Here is an 18056-nt window from a genome sequence, read left to right as displayed (position 1 = left end):
CCCCACTGATGCCAGACAAATGCCTTCAACCACTCGGTAAGGTAGACGTGTTTCGCTCCCTCTGACCTCGAGTCCCCGCCTGGAGAAAGGAGCTGGTCCTTCTGCGTGGACTGTTGTGAGGGTTGAGGTCATCTGTGCAAAGCACCTGGACAGGTGCCTGGCACCCATCACCCCTCAGCAGGAGCCGGCCGAGCGCAGGCCCTGCCTTGGCCGAGGCTGTGCCCCCTGCAGGCCTCCGTTTCCCGGACACGGAGGGGTCTGGAGAGGTTCCAATGTTCTGCCTCTGGAACCGCCCCTGCACCAGCGGCATGACTTTGGTCAAGTTGTTCGGTCTCTGTGCCTCGTTCTCCTCACCCCTAAAGTGGGGGCAGGAACGACACCCACCCCACGGCGTCATGAGGGCGCGGTGAGTTCATCCTAAGAACGGCCCGGCACCCAAGTGCAGTTTAAGTGGTAGTTGCTGCTGCTATTGTCACTATTATTATTTCCTTCATCACACAGATGTGGCAGCTACGGCCCAGAGGAGTGATGTGACTTGCTCAAGGTCACCCAGCTAAAAAGTGGTGCATGCTAGGATCAAGGCCAAGCCTGCTGAGCCCCAAGGCCTGTGCAGTCTCCGTCGCTCCCCACTGCGCCTCTTAAGTCACATGCGTAGGAACTGGGTCAGAGGCAGCGTGTACCTGGGGGCATGGCGCAGTAGCAGGGACGGTGTGTGGGTTCATTCCTTGTCTCCCGCTGACACCTTGCAGAGAACAGACCCAGGGGAGAGGGAAGTGAGGAAGGGGGTAGGGGGCAATAGGAACAACCCCCAAAATTGGATCCTAGGGACCGAGGCAATGATAGAAAGAGTTGAATCTGATGTAGCCCCAGTCCCTGGGACGCTTGTGGCCTATTGATGGGGACAGGCAGGGAACAGCTGAGACCACCCCAAATACCCAACAGGGACCCTGTGAGAGATGGACTCTGTCTGAATCCTGGGGCCCGAGCAGACAGGAATTGGCACCTGGGGCAGCCGGGAAAGCTTCTTGAAGGAGTGGGATCTGAGGACATTGAGCCCGAAAAGCTGGGGTGTGGGGTGGGGCGGGTGACGGCAGGCAGCAGGAATAGTGGAGGAGACTGTAGAGGGGCATTAAAGCTACAGAGAGGCAGGGCAGTGGTCAGAGCATGGGCTGGGCCTGGGGTGAGGGGGCGCATGTTGGGGCCAAAACCCACCCCTCTGTGGCTGTGCCCCTGACAGCCTGGTGCCTATCCAGGGCAGCTCTGAGGCCAAAGCAGCAGGGAGGAGCCAGGCACCAAGAGTTCCTGGGGGAGGAAGGAAAGGGCTTCCTTCTAGCAACCTGCAGCTGCCAGTCAAGCGCCCAAGAAATGTGGAAACTGCCCAAAGTGACCTGGCAGAGCCAAAGCCCAAAGTGGGAGCATTTCACACGGGTGTGCACATGCCTGCACACCCGTGGGCTACCCACCTCACAGCCCTGGGGGGTCCACACACCAGGAGAAGTAGGTCAGCAGAGTCGCCCAGGGTCTCTCCCAGGTGGGCAAAGGCAAAGAGGCCGCATGCTCATCAGCACCCCTGGAGAGAGCCCCAGACTCCACAGCAGGCTCGCAGATGCTGGCACAGACATAGCCTTAATGTTCCCTGCTGCATCAAAGCCATCGCCTCGGTTCGCACTGGGGATCCTCTCCGCCCAGGCAGTGGGTGGATGTTTGCCAGGACTTGGGAGGGCTGACCCCTTCCAGCCCTGAAACCAGGGAAGACTATGGTGGGGAGATACCCCCACTCGAGCCCAGTTGCTGGCTGCAGCCAGAAGGGCCCAGTGCTATCCAGCCTGGAGCTGGGACTGCAGAGACTTGGTGACGGTGCCGTGGCAGAGTTGGCTTGAGCACAATGACAGTGGTAGAGGGAGGGGACACAGGACTGGGTCTCCATGGGCCTGCCACCATCCCTCCTTCTGAGGTCTGTGAAATGGGCTACAGATGCTCTGGGGGCATTCGTGTGGCGTTTCTGATGGACTTCTGGCGTATGTTCAGGCTGAACAAACTAGGAGAGGAAAAGCAGTAGGCAGGGGAAGCTTCTATCAGAACAGGCTTATTCATGAATGGAGGGGAGGGGGCTGAGTGGGGGAGAAGGATCCTGAGGAAGCAGAAGGGGTGGGAGCCAAAGCTGAGGCGGGGAGGAGGGCTCTGCGCTCCCCAGCCAGCTGGGAAAACATACAGATGGAGCTCCTCCGTTTGGGGCTAGGTGGGAGGCCAGGAAGTTCCCTCCTGATGTTCCTCCTCTCCCTGTGAAGTGGGAGGCTGGGTCGTGCAGAGAGGGAAGGGGAAAGCAGAGGAGGAGGGGAGGGTTTGGGTCTGGAAGGGGAGCAGCTGGGTCGGGGTGAAGATGCTGGCCTCACAGGGAACTCACCCCTTCTCCAGCCTCCGGCCATGCTCAGCCAAAGAGAATGTAGATCTGAGCGGTGAGAACACACGCACACCCAACACGGGAAGCACACACTCTGGGGCAGGCCTCACAGCAGCCCAGAGGGAGAAGGTGTTCATATCCTTCTTACAGATGGGAAACAGAGGCACAGAGAGATGAAGTAACTTGCCCAAGGCCAACCAGCTAAAGTGACAGAACTGGGATTCAAATCCAAGTTGTTTGGCTCCAACTCTGTGCTTTCTCTTGGCCATGGGGAGGTCTTATAAGGGGTGATTGCTGAGACTCTCGGTGATACACCTGGGACGGGAGGTGGAGGAGAGTGAGGTGAGCAGAGGAGGCACCCGAGTGCCAGGATCCAGGGCTCAGCTTCTAGAGGATCCAGTGCTGGCCTCTCCCCCTAGCGTGCATACAGGCACACGTGTGCACACACACACACCGACTCCTAGGGGCTCCGGTCCCCGGTCTGACCCTCTCCCCATTAGACCAGAAATGCAGGCAGAAAGGCATTCACTGTCACCAGGGCCTGGGCTCTCCCCACTGCAGCTCTGCACCCCCACCACCCCCAGCACCATCTGTACACTAACTCAGTACCTCCTGGGGGGGGGTGCATCCAGCTTGTGTGGACTCTGAAGGAGTCAGTCAGGCCTTGAGTGTGGAGGGTGAGGGAGGAGTGGCTCTGTGGGACAGGCGCTCCGCAGCGTGGCTCTGTGTACCTGAGCGGGGCGGCGCTGTCATCTGTGGCCAGGGAGGGATTATAAAGTTGTGGGTGTGTGGCCATATCTGCACCATCCTGCCCAAGTGTTCCGAGACTAATTGAAATTTTTGATACTATGACCTCACCTTCCCCACCCCCAGCCTTACTTTCTCTATAGCCCGTATCACCTTTTCTCATAATAGATAACTCATCTGCTCACTGTGTTTATATCCATCTCCTAGGATGTAAGTCCCATTGGGCAAGATTCTTACCCATTTGTTCAGGGTGGTGTCCCCACAGCTCAGAACAACACCGGGCCGACAGCAGGTGCCGGTCAGTACCGCGGATGGGGCCACGTGTGTGAACTCGGTCCCTGGCTTGTCTCTGTGTCAGTATCCCCCTGACTCTTGAGAGCAGGAGACAAATAGGCTGGCAGAACCCAAGTTGGGCCGAGGGCAGCGACTGTCTCAGGGACGCTGGCTCAGCCTGGGGAAGGGTAGTGCATCGAAGATGCTGTCGCCCCCTCGTGGCCATCTTGGGCCTGGCATCTGCCCTCAGCCCCAGGCATTCTGGGTACTGGGGAGGAAAAAAGTAGGTGGAGGAAGGGACCCTGCCCTGATGTCACACCATGCCACACCCCCTCACAATAGGGAGAAGATGAGTGTGGGCTGCCCAGAGCCCGACCCGCCCCGCTCCCTGCCCTGCTGTGGGCCAGGGACGGCCCCCGGACTGGGCGCAGGCGTGCCGCTCCTTACTGAAGACATGCAGGCGCTGACCCTCCGCACGCTGGCCGCTAGTGATGTCACCAAGCACTACGAACTGGTCCGGGAGCTGGGTAAAGGCACCTATGGGAAGGTTGACCTGGTGGCATACAAGGGCACAGGTGAGTACCTTCAGGGTGGCTGGTTTTAAGGCTTGGCTAGAGAGTTAGCTGGGGCTCTTGGGTGCTCTCTGCAGGAGCCAGGGGGCCAGCAGGGAGGCAGAATCAGTGGTCCAGGTGAAAAGGATGCAGCTTGGGTGGCCCAGGCAGGAGGAGACCAGACAGATGGAACGAAGGAGGAATCTGGGGGCATAGTACCCAGACTTGGATGCTTTGGGAGTGTCCAAGTTACCTTTGGGACACCCAAGGTGGTGCACCAAGGACGTTTGGAGCTCAGGAGAAGGTCAAGGTCAGGTCTGGTTGTGGTGTTTGGAGAGTCACCAGCGTTATCAGTGATAGCTGACCCAGGGACATGGACAGAGCTGTGGGTCCTCCAGATCAGGGCACCGTGTTTCATGGAGGGTGGGGGGTGACCCTGTGAGAACAGTGTGGCCATCTCCATTTCTCAGGTGAGGACGCTGAGACCCGGAGGGAGTCAGTCACTTGGCCAAGGTCACCCAGAGGGTTTGAGCTAGGATGAGACCCTAGTCATCAGCTCCAGAGCCTCTCACTTAACCATGGAGTTTGATGTTGTCCCCATGCTATAGGCTCACAGCAGTGCCCACTCAGTCAATCAGAGACAGGGTCTGCTTGAGCTCCCACATCTGCGCACACCTGGGGCAGGGAGCTCTGTCCTGACTGAAGGCAACAGGAAGAGCGCTGGACATGGGATCACCTGAGCTTTGCCACTTGCTTGCTGTGTGGCCTTAGGCAAGTCACTTAACCTCTTGTGCCTAAGTTTCCTCCTCTGTAAAATAGGGTAGCCTCAGTGCCCAGCTCACAGGGTCATTGTGAGCAGTGAGCTGTGAATGTGAATTCCTGAAGGCAAGGCCCATGACTATAAGCGCTCTGTAGACACACAGGCACGTGTCACACAGCTGTGGACCGGGTAGGTACAGGTGCCTGCCCAAGCAGAGTCAGGGATGTGTGCCTTGCAGGCCCTGGCCTCCCAGTGTCTAATTCCTTCTTATTCATTCACCCATTTAACGACATTTGTTGAGCACCTGCTGTGCCTCACAGGCATGGGAGAGGCAGCTGTGAGTGAGACAAAGGGCCCTGCACTCAGGAAGCGTGTGGTTGAGGGAGGGAGGCGAATGCGCATAGCATGCCAGGGAGAAAGAACGGGGAGGGGGGGCAGCAGGCCCTTCTCCTCGAGAGTTTTAGGCCGGGTGCAGAAGACCCAGGCTGAGCCCTGACTTACTGCATGTCCTTCGCCAAGGGCTTTCCCCTCACTGGGTCGTGCCCACCGGGACCCCCAGCGTGCTTGTGCCTGACAGGCATGGGTATGTGTCAGGTGCAGAAGGGCAGGGAGAGGGGACCTTCACCACTGTTGCCCTGCCAGGCACGAAAATGGCACTGAAATTTGTGAACAAGAGCAAAACCAAGCTGAAGAACTTCCTGCGGGAGGTGAGCATCACCAACAGCCTCTCCTCCAGCCCCTTCATTATCAAGGTCTTCGACGTTGTGTTTGAGACAGAGGACTGCTACGTCTTCGCCCAGGAGTACGCGCCCGCCGGGGACCTGTTCGACATCATTCCCCCTCAGGTACTTGGGGTGGCGGCTGACGCAGGGGAGATGGTCTTCCAGGGCCCCAGAGTGTGAGAGGTGGGGTGAAGTCAGGGCATTGGTTTAATCCATCAGTATTTATTGAGTCACTGGAGGACTGGGGATTCACAGTGAGCAGGACAAAGGTCCTGCTCTGGTCCTAGTGGGGGACGTAGACAGTTGGCAATAAGCCAGATACCAGACTAGGATGAGCACTGGAGGGAAACAGCCAAAATGATGGATGAAGTCCAACAGTTGTGTCCGCTGCGGCCGCAAAGGACCGGGTGGGGACACCAAAAGGGAGGCAGAGGAGCCACCAGTCTTCTCAGAGAAGGTGCCCTGGAGTAGGGAGAGGGCCAGGAGGATCCCAGGCACCCAGCTTTGCAGCTGGCCAGCGCCAGGTTTGAATCTGCTCTGCCACCTGCTGAGCAAGTGACAAAGCCTCTCCGAGCCTCAGTGTTCCTGCAAGAGAAATGGGCATAATAGGGAGCCCCTGTGAGGAGTTGCTGAGACAGTGCAGGATAGGGCGCTTAACACAGCGCCTGGCCCGTGGAGGGTGCGCAGTACCGTCACTGCAGTTACTGGGGGAAAGGGGCCAGACCGCTGACGACGCCCCGGTGGTGGGGGAAGGCAGCCGGTGCTGTTAGGGGCATGGGGCGCAGACACTGGAGAAGCCAGGCCCCGGCTGGAGGTGGGACAGGAGTGGCAGCACGGGCAGCTGGCAGAGGGTGGGGGAGGATGGAAGGAGTACTGAGGTGGGGGAGGGGCGGGCACTCTGCTGGCCCTGAGCACACGCCCCCTTCCCCGGCCCCAGGTGGGGCTCCCTGAGGACACAGTGAAGCGCTGCGTGCAGCAGCTGGGCCTGGCACTGGATTTCATGCACGGGCGGCAGCTGGTGCACCGCGACATCAAGCCCGAGAACGTGCTGCTGTTCGACCGCGAGTGCCGCCGCGTGAAGCTGGCCGACTTCGGCATGACGCGCCGCGTGGGCTGCCGCGTGAAACGGGTCAGCGGCACCATCCCGTACACGGCGCCCGAGGTGTGCCAGGCGGGCCGCGCCGACGGCCTGGCCGTGGACACCGGCGTGGACGTGTGGGCCTTCGGTGTGCTCATTTTCTGCGTGCTCACCGGCAACTTCCCGTGGGAGGCGGCCTCAGGAGCCGACGCCTTCTTTGAGGAGTTCGTGCGCTGGCAGCGTGGCCGCCTGCCAGGGCTGCCGTCCCAGTGGCGCCGCTTCACAGAGCCCGCCCTGCGCATGTTCCAGCGGCTGTTGGCGCTGGAGCCAGAGCGGCGAGGCCCGGCCAAGGAGGTCTTCCGCTTCCTCAAGCACGAGCTCACCTCTGAGCTGCGGCGCAGGCCCTCGCACCGCACGCGCAAGCCCGGGGGGGACCGCCCTCCGCCTGCAGGGCCACTGCGCCTGGAGGCGCCCGGGCCGCTCAAGCGCACGGTGCTGACAGAGAGTGGCAGCGGCTCCCGACCCTCTCCCCCCACTGTTGGGCCGGTGCCGGTGCCCGTGCCCGAGGCTGGCCTGGCCCCCCCAGGGCCCCCAGGCAGGACCGATGGCCGCCCGGACAAGAGCAAAGGGCAGGTGGTGCTGGCCACGGCCATCGAGATCTGCGTCTGAGCTGTCCTGCCGCCCTCACGTAGGGGGCTGGGTGTTGGTTGCTGTGCACGCAGCCGGGCTGGGTGCTGGAGCCACCCTGGGCCCGCGCCCAGCTGGTGGTGGAGGCAGCGGCAACATGGACCAGCCCCGCGGGAGTGGTGGTAGACTAGGCAGGAAGGCGGCCCGGGCACCCATCCGTTCAAGGGGCTGGGGAGATGGCCACCAAAAGGTCTGGCCTATGGGGCAGGGGCTTGGCCCGCAGCCAAGCCCCACAGATCTGAGGATTCAGAGGCCCCCCTGACACCAGGAGCACGGAGTTTGCAGGGGGACTCCCCAGCAGCTCCCTGAACCCTGGAACCCTGACTAGTTGCTCCTGGCCCTTTGCACCTCCTGGCAGATGATCCCGCAGTCCCACCCTCGGTCCTGCCCTCCTGCCCCCCACCCACCCACCCTGGACACAGACAGGGACTGAAGTGTTGGAGCAGAGAAGAGGCTTAGGGACCCTGGGCACTGGCCAGAAAGAGGACAGTGAGCTGAGGGCAGTGTTGCTCAGCTGCCTCCTGCCGCTTCCCTGGGAGCCTGGAGGGGAGAGGCTAAGACCCCTGCAAAATGTAGCAAATGTCTGGATGTTGCGAGTGTGTGAGTGTGTGTGTGTGTGCACGCGGGCACAGGCCCTAGGAATCTAGTGACACCCCCCAATCCATCCCACTGATGAGAACACTGAGCCCACGAGGGCAGCTTGCCTTGGCCCACACATCCACTGAGAGATGCAGCTGTGGGAGTCCTCACCCTCCTCCCCAGGGACTAAAGGGCTCCCAGGGCAGGGGCCTCAGGTGCCCCAGCATCGCTAGGGCAGGGGAGTGAGCCCAGGGCGCACCCAGCTCCCCTGCTGGCCGCACCTTCCCGGGCCCAGGGAACCGCGCAGATCCTCAGTCCTTCCTGCCGGCTCAGACGGCGCCCTGGCGTTTGGCAGGCTGTGAAGTGATTTGTGCCAGAAATTTCCCCTGGGTTTCTGCTGGGGTCGAAGCTGTCAGTCTCGGGCTGACCCTGTCCCCACATCTCACACATTTCTGGCCCTGGTGTGTGACGCTATGGGTGTGAGAACGGGGCTGCCGGGAAAGTGGGAGGGCAGTGAGTGTGTGATGGGTGTGTGCGACCGTAAGCATACAGAGTGCGCATGTGCGAGTGAAGCCTTGTGTGCTGACTGCATCCAGATGCCCCAGTAACTCCGCCCTGCCCCAGGAGTCTCACCTGGCAGCTGCCAGAGGGTGTCCAGGCCTGCTTTTCACCACACCCCTCAGGGAATCTGGCCGGGAGGCCCCTGCAGGTTGGTTCAGGCCCCTCGGCAGAAACGCAAAGCGGAGGGGCCAGCCTCACCCAAGGCTCCCTCATGCGCCCTGCCCTCTCTGTGGAGGAACAGGACCCTGCAATAACCTCAACATGGTGAGACTGTCCCCCTGCCTGGCAGTGCACCATCTGCCATCCCAGGCCCCACCCGCCAGGGTCCCTCCTGGGGTTCTAGGCCATTTGAGGGGCTCCTTGAAGGGCCAGGCTGACCACAGGAGCCCCAGTCACCCTCTGGCCTGAGCCTCCACCTCTCTATTCACCCTTCATTCCTATCATGCAAAAGGGCTATAGGTCCCCCTGCCCTGCCTGGGTCCAGTTTACAAACAGGTTGCCCCAGGGCCTGGCCCCCTCCTCGGTGTGCCGCCCTTCTCAAGACCCACCTCTCCAGCAGGCACTGGGGCCTCCACATGCCAGGTAAGTAGCAAACCCCTCCTTTCACCAAGGGCCAAGGCCCCCCATCACTGCCCCTGGCCCCACTGAAGCCCACCCGGGCACCTCTCCCAGCCGCAACTTCTCCTTTTGCCTTAGGCCTTTTGACATCCTGTCTCCTGCAATAACAAAGGAAGCGAGATTCCAAGTAGATGTCTCCGGAGAGTGTTCTCTCTCTCTCCTTCTCTCTCTCTTTCTCTCTCTCTCTGTCTCTGTTGAGATCCTTGTCTTAGTAGCTAGGATGTTAGAGTCGGGAAGGGACTGTAGTTATGTAGCCCAGCCACTTTCAGAGGCACAGGTGGGGGAGGTGACGGCCTGAATCAGAAGCAGGGCTGGAACCAGGGCTGCGCCTTCGCTGTGGGGCCCTGCCGCCACTGCCGCCGCCTCTGCTGGCTGGGCTGGGACCCTCTGCCCCTTAGGAGAGCTGTTGGTCACAGACGTTTACCTCAGTTTATGTCACTGTCGAAGAAACAAAAAATAAATAGCAAAAAGTTAATAATACCGTAGACATGAAGACTTAGAAGACAACAACTACACACAAGTATCCTCCCCTTGCTGTTCTGTGAAGTGTGTGTGTACGGGCACGCACGTGCAAGTCTGTCCCGGCCCCCGTGCCCCCCATACTGCCCCTGTCCTTTGGTGCTTCCCAGAGGCCCCTCTGAGCTGGCCTGTGGGGTGTGGGGAGCCCCTTGGGCAGGAGGCAGGACCACAAGTAGCTAGAGGGTCTCCCACCAGGTCCCTGAGCAGAGTCTCAAGGCCACGGATGCGCCCCGAGCCCCACACTGGCTGACAGGACAGTCGTGGTGCCTGGCATCAGCGCCTTAGCCTGGCTCGGGGCCAGGGTGGGATCCCGGCCTCACGAATTGGCGCCCCCACCCACCATGTGTCTGTAAATACTCTGGCATCCTTTGGCCCTGAGGAGGTTTTTAAATGTGTTATTTACTTCTCTAATCATGACAATTGCTATAAAATAAAGAAAAACCTAGAAAAATTATCATTGGGGGCTGTCTTGTCTCAGGTACAGGGGCAGGGGGAGGTATGCGGAATTACTCTGGACACTGAGAACTTGGCAGAGGTTCTAAGGCGGGGTCTGCAGAGCCGGGGCAGCCCCTCCAGGCCTGCTGTGACCTTCCAGACCTAGATGAGGCCGAGGCCCAGCCAGGACTGAGCACGACGCAAACAGAACAAGGATCCCGGCTGTGAGGGAGGGGCGGGGAGCTGTCCCTGGCCTGGAGTCTCTCTGCCTCCACATAGTCCCTCACCCGCTGTGGCAGTAGCTCCTGACCCTGCTCCCTCTCCTAAGCCCTGTCAGGCTCCTCTCAGCAGCCGGAGTGAGTCTTCACAGGTAAGACCAGTCACTCGGTTCGAAACCCTGCAATGCGTCCTCTTCCACCCAAATGAAAGCTGAAGCCCTGCCGGTAGCCTCCGAGGCCCGAGAGCCCTCGTCCCCTGTGCCGCCTCCCACCACGCTGGCCTCTAGGACAGCCACCGTGCGCTCACTCAAGGCCTGCACCCCTGTGGGGCTCTCCCAGACCTCCCCAGAGCCCCTCCCTGTGTGGCAGGATAGTAGAGCTGGGGAATCTCCTTGACAACTGGAATAAGGGAAACTGACAGAATAATCAAACAAGGCCAAACCATTTCAGCAATTTACAGCCAGCTAGTGAATCCCTAAGCAAGGACACTTAGGAGCAAAGGGCTTACATGTTCCAGACCATCCCAGGGTCCCGGGCGGACCAGCCTCGGCCCCTCTTTGCTGACAGTCTTTGAAGATAAAACTAACCAGAAGATAACCCTGGCCCCTCTGTAGGCACACTTCGAATAATCAACATAACAAAGGCACATCTGGAAAGCTAATGAGTGTTCTGTTAAGAAACCCCCCCCCCCAGGCCTCCCCTAGGCTTCCTGGCGGCCAGAGAAAGATAAAAGGCTTTAAGACAGAGGACCTTGTGTGTGTTGGGGGGGAAAGGGTGGGGGGGGCCACATCAGCTTCACAGTTGCCTTCAAAGGGCTGAGTGTAATTTCAACTTAACAGTTAAGGAGTAGTTGCAGTTGTACAGCCCTAAAATTATTTCGGCCCTTTGAAGGCAACCACGAGACTTGCAACCAGGGGAGCAGCGGGCGGCAGCAGCTCTTCCCGGGCTCACCCCCTGAAACTGTCTCCAAGGCCCCCTTTTCTCTGACTCTCCAGTGAGCTAACAGCAGCCCCGCCTTGGCTCACTTCCTTCCTATAATGTTTCCAGAGAGCCAGAGCAGCCCCACCTAGGCACTCTCCTGGTGCTTCTTACCTTTAGCCCTTCCTTCCATCGTCCTCAGCTTTAATAAACATACTCTCAAAATCACCTGGACTCGTGTTATGAAATCTTCACCGCACAAAGTCAAGAACCCATACACTACTGGCCAGCCCGAGGCAGACTCACTCGGCCAGGCCTGCCTGGTCACACCTGCACACGCATCAGCTTCCTGAGCGCTCTGCGGGGTGCAGACGTCCCTTACCCTGCTTCATTACACCCTGAGCACTCGGCAGGCTCACAGCACCATGCGTCTGTTCTCCGCCTGCCGCCACCAGAACACAAGTGCCATAGAACAGTCAGCGTTTGCCAAATTGCTGCTCCCCTCCTCACGCCCATGCCTAGCACGAGCCTGGCACGTGACAGGCCCTCTGTAACAACTTGTCAAATAAGTGAGTGAATGCCCAGTAATACTACTTTAGGGGCCAAGGATGGATCTGTAAACAAGGCAAACGATCTACCCACGCAAGCTTATTTCCTAAAGAGGAAAACAGGCATGAAATGGGTTACATAATTATCTATGAAATAGGAGTTGGGGTTTAAAAAAAAGGGGGGGAGGAGACAAAAAAAGAAAATTTCACCCAGACCAAATCGGAAGGTGAAGTACTCCTACTCAGGAATTTGATCTGAACAGTTATTTCAAAAACCTGGGCCAATTGTCTGCAATAAGGGTGGACGCCTGCAGGCAATAATCCCTTTACCTAACAGAGTACTCAGGTTGTTCAAGGGTGGAGGGGAAATCTACAAATGCAGATAGTATCTATCAGTGCTTCCGCTGCTGGGTGTACAAATATCACCTCTTTACAAAGTCCCCAGGCTTCCAGTCAAGATGGTGACACAGGCAGACATGGCTCGCCCCTTCGCACAACCACATCAGCATTACAACTAAAATGTAGAACAACCATCACTCAGGAATGTCAGAAATCGAGTTGAATGGAAGTCTGACAAGTACAGAATTAAAGAAACCACATCCATCCAGATAGGTAGGTGGGGCGCGGATGCCGAATGGACTGGTCCCACACCCACGTGGATAAAAATTCAGAACAGATATCTTGGGAACAAGGAGTCCCAGCCCCACACCAGGCCCCCCAGCCCAGGATTCCAGTGCCGGGAAGATAAGTCCCTACAACTTCTGGCTGTGAAAACCAGCAGAGATTGAGTCAGTGGAGGAGGCTGCTGGAGCCCTAAGCAGCTCCTCTTGGGGAACCCACACAGGGACTCACCTACTCAGACTCACTCCCTCTGGGCTCCCGCACCGGGGTTTGAAGGGCACCAGTGATATACAGGGAGAGACTGAAGGGTCTGGCATCTAGGTGAGCAGAGACCACTGTCCCTTTGATGAGCGCTCCCCCCACAGAGCGGGTAGGCTGGTGCTGTATCTGAGACTCCATCAACCTGGCTAACACTGTGCAACCCACCTTGGAGATCCCCAGGGGCTCTGCCCCACCCAGTTTACTGACCCACCCAAGTTGCTTTTCCATAAGAATGGCTGCTCTTGCTCCTAAATCCTGTCAAACAAGCAATAGCTGGCTTCAGTGAGTCCTAGCAGCACCCAGATTAGACTCACCTGTAGAATCTCCAAACCCAACACAAGTAGCAGCCATCTCAGATTGCCTTATAGCTTAGGCAGGATGGCCCCTGGCAAAACACAGGTGGGGGTTGGCCTTGGCCTGCACCACCCTGGAAACCTCAGGGTCAATGAACCCAGTGGACAGCTACAGACCACTTCGGAGAAGCAGCACCCTGCCCCTGCACAGCTGATCCTCCACTGGGGGCAGAGGTTAGTGGTCAGTGGTCACAGCCAGTCCTTGCGGCTGACTGGCCTGGGTAAATCCCTCCCATTGGTCTGCCCACAGCAACCAAGGCTCAACTACAAGAGGAGGGTGTACTCAGCCCACATGCAGAGCACACCTCAAGTACCCAGCTTGGGTGATAGGGGAAGCTGTGACACTGAACCCTATAGGACACCTACTACATTAGGCCACACTACCAAGACAGAGAGTCATAGCAGCTCTACCTAATACATAGAAGCAAATACAGGGAGGCTTCCAAAAGGGAGAGACAAAGGAACATGGCCCACATGAAAGAACAGATCAAAACTCCAGAAAAAGAGCTAAACAATGGAGATAAGCAATCTATCAGGTGCAGAGTTCAAAACACTGGTTATAAGGATGCTCAGGGAACTTAGTGAGGACCTCAGCAGCATATATAAGACCCAGTCAGAAAGGAAGGAAACACTAACTGAAATAAAGAACAATTTACAGGGAAACGACAGTAGAATGGATGAAGCTGAGAATCAAACCAATGATTTGGAACATAAAGAAGCAAAAAAAAAAAAAAAAAAAAAACCATGCAGAAAAACAAAAAGAAAAAAGAATCCGAAAAAAATGAGGATAGTGTCAACAGCCTCTGGGAAAACTTTCAGAAGTCTAAGTTCACCTTATAGGGGTGCCAGAAGGAGAAGAGAAAGAGCAAATTGGAAATCTATCTGAAAAAAATAGTGAAAGAAAACTTCCCTAATTTGGTGAAGGAAATAGACATGCAAATCGAGGAAGCACAGAGAGTCCCAATTATGATGGATGCAAAGAGGCCCCACTCCAAGACACATCATTGTTAAAAAGCCAAGTTTAAAAATAAAGAGAGAATCTTAAAAGCAAGAGAAAACTAGTTACCAGAAGGTTGCCAGATGGGAGGAGGAAGGGGGAGAATGGGAGAAGAGGTGAGGGGATTAAGAAGTACAAATAGGTAGTTACGGAATAGCCATGGGGATGTAAAGTACAGCATAGGAAACGGAGTAGCCAGAGAACTTATAACCAGGGACATGAACAATGAGGGGGGGATTGCCTGAGGGAATAGGGGGAAGGTGGGTGGAGGGGGGCAAAGGGGGAAAAATCAGGACAACTGTAATAGCATAATCAATAAAATATGATATAAAAAAAGATTTCCCAATAAAATTTCAAAAAAGAAAAAATAATAAAATAAAATTTAAAAGTAAAAAAGAAGTCCCAATGTGTCAGAGAACACCAGCACTTACCACTAGGGGGCCTCAGTTTTCTGCTGCTGTTGCTTCTGCTCGCCACGCAGCGTCACTGCTGACCTCAGGCATTCTCTAGGACGGCGATTTCAACCTTTCTCATCTCATGGCACACATGAACTGATGACTAAATTTCTGCAGCACACCAAAAATATATTTTTGCTGCTCTGACAAATAAAATAGGTATAATTTTGACTCATTCACATAGGACAGCTATTTTTGTGTTGGCTGTTGTAATTTTTCTATTTGACAATCTAAGGGAAAAGAGGTCAGTGCCCGTGACGAAATAAGTAGTCAGGTATTGCATGTTTTAACAATTCTTGTGGCACAGTGGTTGAAAATCGCTGCTCTAGGGTGATAAAGCCATCGTCCTTCCAGGCCAAAGGGGCCTGACCGAAAGGGTTGCCAACTTCACCTACACACTGTGTCAGAACCAACCCCCTTAGGTCCTTCCATTTTGCCTGGGTCACCTGTCCTTGATCACAGAGAGTTCCTCCCTGAGGTCACTTAGTGCCCTTTCCTGCCCAGAGTCTTCTGCAGTCTAGACTAACTCAGCCCACCAAAAAGGTACCTAGAGCATTGAACCTCAGAAGGGAAGGGATTGTATTTTTTTTTAATTTTTAGAAGAATTTGAGTCAAATTGACAACATGCTGGGGAGCAAGACTTAAAATGCTCTGGAAATTGTTTTCTTGATAACTTTTGGTTGCTTGAGCCCTGTGCAAAATTTCCCAACTCCTCACCCGTGACAGCTAAGCAAGCCAAGACAAGGGGCATTGGAAGGGGCAGCCTCAGAGGTCCCATTGTACCCCTTCACGCAGGTCACTCCCTGTCTACTCAACTTACATTCACTGAGGGAGAAAGTCCGCAAACAACATCTCTCTCTCCAATGTGTAAAGCCCCACCCACCCAACTAGTGCGTGGTTCAGGATGGAAATGTGGGCGTAAGACAAGTAATTTAGAGGTGTTTACCGGCAGCTGAGGGGTGAGAATGTTCATCACTCAGGCCGGGGTTACGGGAGCTTTGGGGCAATGGAGGAATGCAGGGGTTTCCGTTTGAAGACAAAGAAGGGTAGCTAGCGTGCAAGGAGAGTGAGGCTGTATGATTCACAGACTGTATTATATACTTGAAATTTACTGAGAGCGTGTCTCAAGTGTTCTCACCACAAAAACAAAAATTCTGTGTGAAGTGATGGATATATTAATTAGCTTGATTTTGGTGATCACTTCACAATATACACATATATCAAACTATCAAGTTATATACCTTAAATGTGTACAATCCTTATTTGTCCATTTTACCCTATGGGGGGGGGAAGTGGCGGCAGGCTGGGCACAGCCTGACTCCGAAGGTGGTGTGCCCAGCTTGGGAACCCTCAGAGAGTCATGGAGGGGCCTGGCTGTCCTTAGGGTGTGGTCAGCGGCTCCCTCCCGTCATTCGGTTTCAGTGTGAAAGGAAAATGGAGGGTGACCGCAGAAGGTGGAGGATTTGGGCTTATATTGAATTACAGTCGTGATAAGGACCGTGGGAGGCCAATAATAATATAAGATATGGTGGACGCCTGCTATTTTTGCCTGTTCAGCACCGATTCCCCCTCTTTGGGTGACAGGACCCCAAGTTTCCCTTCCATGGTTTTGATCCATGGGGCTCAGGTGCGGCCGGCTGTACCTCTTGGCTCCGAGGAGTGACCATGTGGCCCGGGTGTGTCGGCCCGCCTGTGGCGCCCTCTGAGCCACAGAAATGGGCTCAGGCACAGATATCCCACCAGGGTTAGATGGCGCCTGGCCTTCCTCTGCACCTTTCAGGGAAGGAGTGTTCTCTTTTCGTGAGAGTTGCCAAGCTGGTGGGAGGTTAGCCTGGGCCTGCTGGTGCCCCCCCGGGGGGACCCTGGCCAAGCACAAAAGCCACAGAGTGGATGAAGCGGGACCAAGGGATGAGAAAAGGTGGGCTCTGGTGACATCGTGTGAGCACAGGGTCCATGACTGAAATGAGATCTAATTGGGTTTTGCAGCTGCTTGAGTTGGCACATCACAGATCCGTTTGAGTCTGGTGTCTGTCACTAGTAAGTAACTGTATTCTGACAGGAACCTAGAGCAACCTCATCTGTAAGATCCCCAGGCCAGCAGTCTCTCTGAAGCCCTGCTAATAGCAGCCCCTGGCCGACACAATCGCCTGGTCCCTAGAAGCCACTGGACCCTTCAGAGACCAGAGGTGCTCACCTCTGAGGCTGCGATTACCAGAGGATCCACCAGGACCCATTTGGCCCCAAATAACAGAAAACCTAGTGCAGGCTGGTTGGTTCGAAACTGATTTGAAAAGGAAAAGTCCAGAAGTAGAACCAACTTCCTTCAGGTGCAGCTTAACGCAGAGGCTTCCACTTCAACACCAGGACAGGTTCCCATCTCCCTTTGCTTGGCTTCCTCTGGGTAGATGTATTCCTGGGCTTCTGCCTCTCTCCTCATGGTGCAGGGCGGCTGCCGGCCACCCCAGCTTGCCTCCTCTCAGAGTGACAGCCAGCGGGGAAAGTGTGACAGTCCCCTTCCAAGCCATCCCATCCCGGTAGGTGTGTACACTGTGTTTAGTTGGTCCTGATTGGCTCCTGTATCTCTGGCTGATCCAGTCCCCTTGGTCAGGACAATGTGGTTCTCTGATTGGCTAAGGCTGTGTCACATGCTCCACTCCTGAGCTTGGGGGTGAACCCCACCTAAAGTAATTTACACAAAGAGAGTGTTCTCCTGGGGAAATCAAGTAACGGTGTGTGGTGGGTGCATCATTTGGCCCCAAGTCTTCACCCTTCCCTTTACCTGTGCCCGGTTACTTTGCTGTGCCCCACCCCGTGGGCAGGGTGGCCAGTCCCTTCTCTTGAATCTGAGATCAAACATGAGATTTGCTGCAATCAATGGCATGTTAGCAGATGTGACGCAACCAGAGGTTTGAATGGGGCTGTCACTGAGGAGCTCACTCTCCCTTCTGCCATTGGCACGAGACCACAGGTTTGTTTCTTCTTCGGGGATGGGAGATGGCTGCCTCTGTACAAAACTCCCACTTTCCTTTGTTCCTTATCCACGTACACGTGTGTTTTTGAAACTGGAGAGTATTGCAGTAGACGTCTTTTTAAAGAATGGCCCTACCCTTGCGTGGACAGGGAGAGGAACCTACTGCCTTGTTCATACCATAGCTGATCACTTTAGGTGTGGTCTTGAGCGGGCCCACGTTGGGCTTCTTAGAGCCTCTGTCTTAGAGATTTCTAATTGAGACTGAGAAGCCAGTCGATAAATGCTTAAATCACAAAAATGTAAGAACTTAGAGGTTGTGGGCAGAGGAAATCAGTGTGTTAGGTAAACTGATGTTGACTGCTATAAACGCTAAACCCCCAAATCTCCGCGGCTTAATATCACGGAAGTTTATTACGACCTCACATAAGTATCTGATCTGGTGATTCAAGGACCCCTATCTTGGGGTTCTACCTCCCCTGGGGCCTCAGCTAGAGGATGGCAAAAAATACAGAAAGAAGAAGATAGAGCCACTTTCTTAAGCATCCTAGTCGCAGAAGTGAGACACACCCTCCATGCACGTTCCGCTGGCAGGCACTAGTCCTGCCACCGCACCTAACTGCAAGGGACTATGTGCCCAAGAAAAAAAGGAACCATATTTCTTTTTTTTTTTTTTTGAGATTTTATTTATTTATTTTTAGAGAAAGGGGAAGGGAGGGAGAGAAACATCAGTGTGTGGTTGCCTCTCATGCACCCCTTACTGGGGACCTGGCCCACAACCCAGGC

The 18056-nt window shown here is 55.7% G+C and overlaps 1 protein-coding gene across 2 annotated transcripts in view; it reads left to right on the top strand.

Moving 5' to 3' along the window:
* Positions 1-9950, top strand: part of SBK1 (SH3 domain binding kinase 1) — a 49570-nt gene extending 39620 nt beyond the window's left edge. For both annotated transcript variants that reach the window (XM_053927269.1, XM_024560489.3), the window contains exons 2-4: positions 3764-3996; positions 5375-5577; positions 6392-9950. In XM_053927269.1, the coding sequence (XP_053783244.1) occupies positions 3771-3996; positions 5375-5577; positions 6392-7201 (1239 nt within the window). In that variant the 5' untranslated portion in view covers positions 3764-3770 and the 3' untranslated portion in view covers positions 7202-9950. The remainder of the gene's footprint in view (positions 1-3763; positions 3997-5374; positions 5578-6391) is intronic.
* The last annotated feature ends 8106 nt before the right edge of the window (positions 9951-18056 follow it).

Source organism: Desmodus rotundus, chromosome 1, assembly GCF_022682495.2.
Source record: "Desmodus rotundus isolate HL8 chromosome 1, HLdesRot8A.1, whole genome shotgun sequence".
Lineage (NCBI taxonomy): Eukaryota > Metazoa > Chordata > Mammalia > Chiroptera > Phyllostomidae > Desmodus > Desmodus rotundus.
This window is presented reverse-complemented; position numbering and strand designations above follow the sequence as displayed.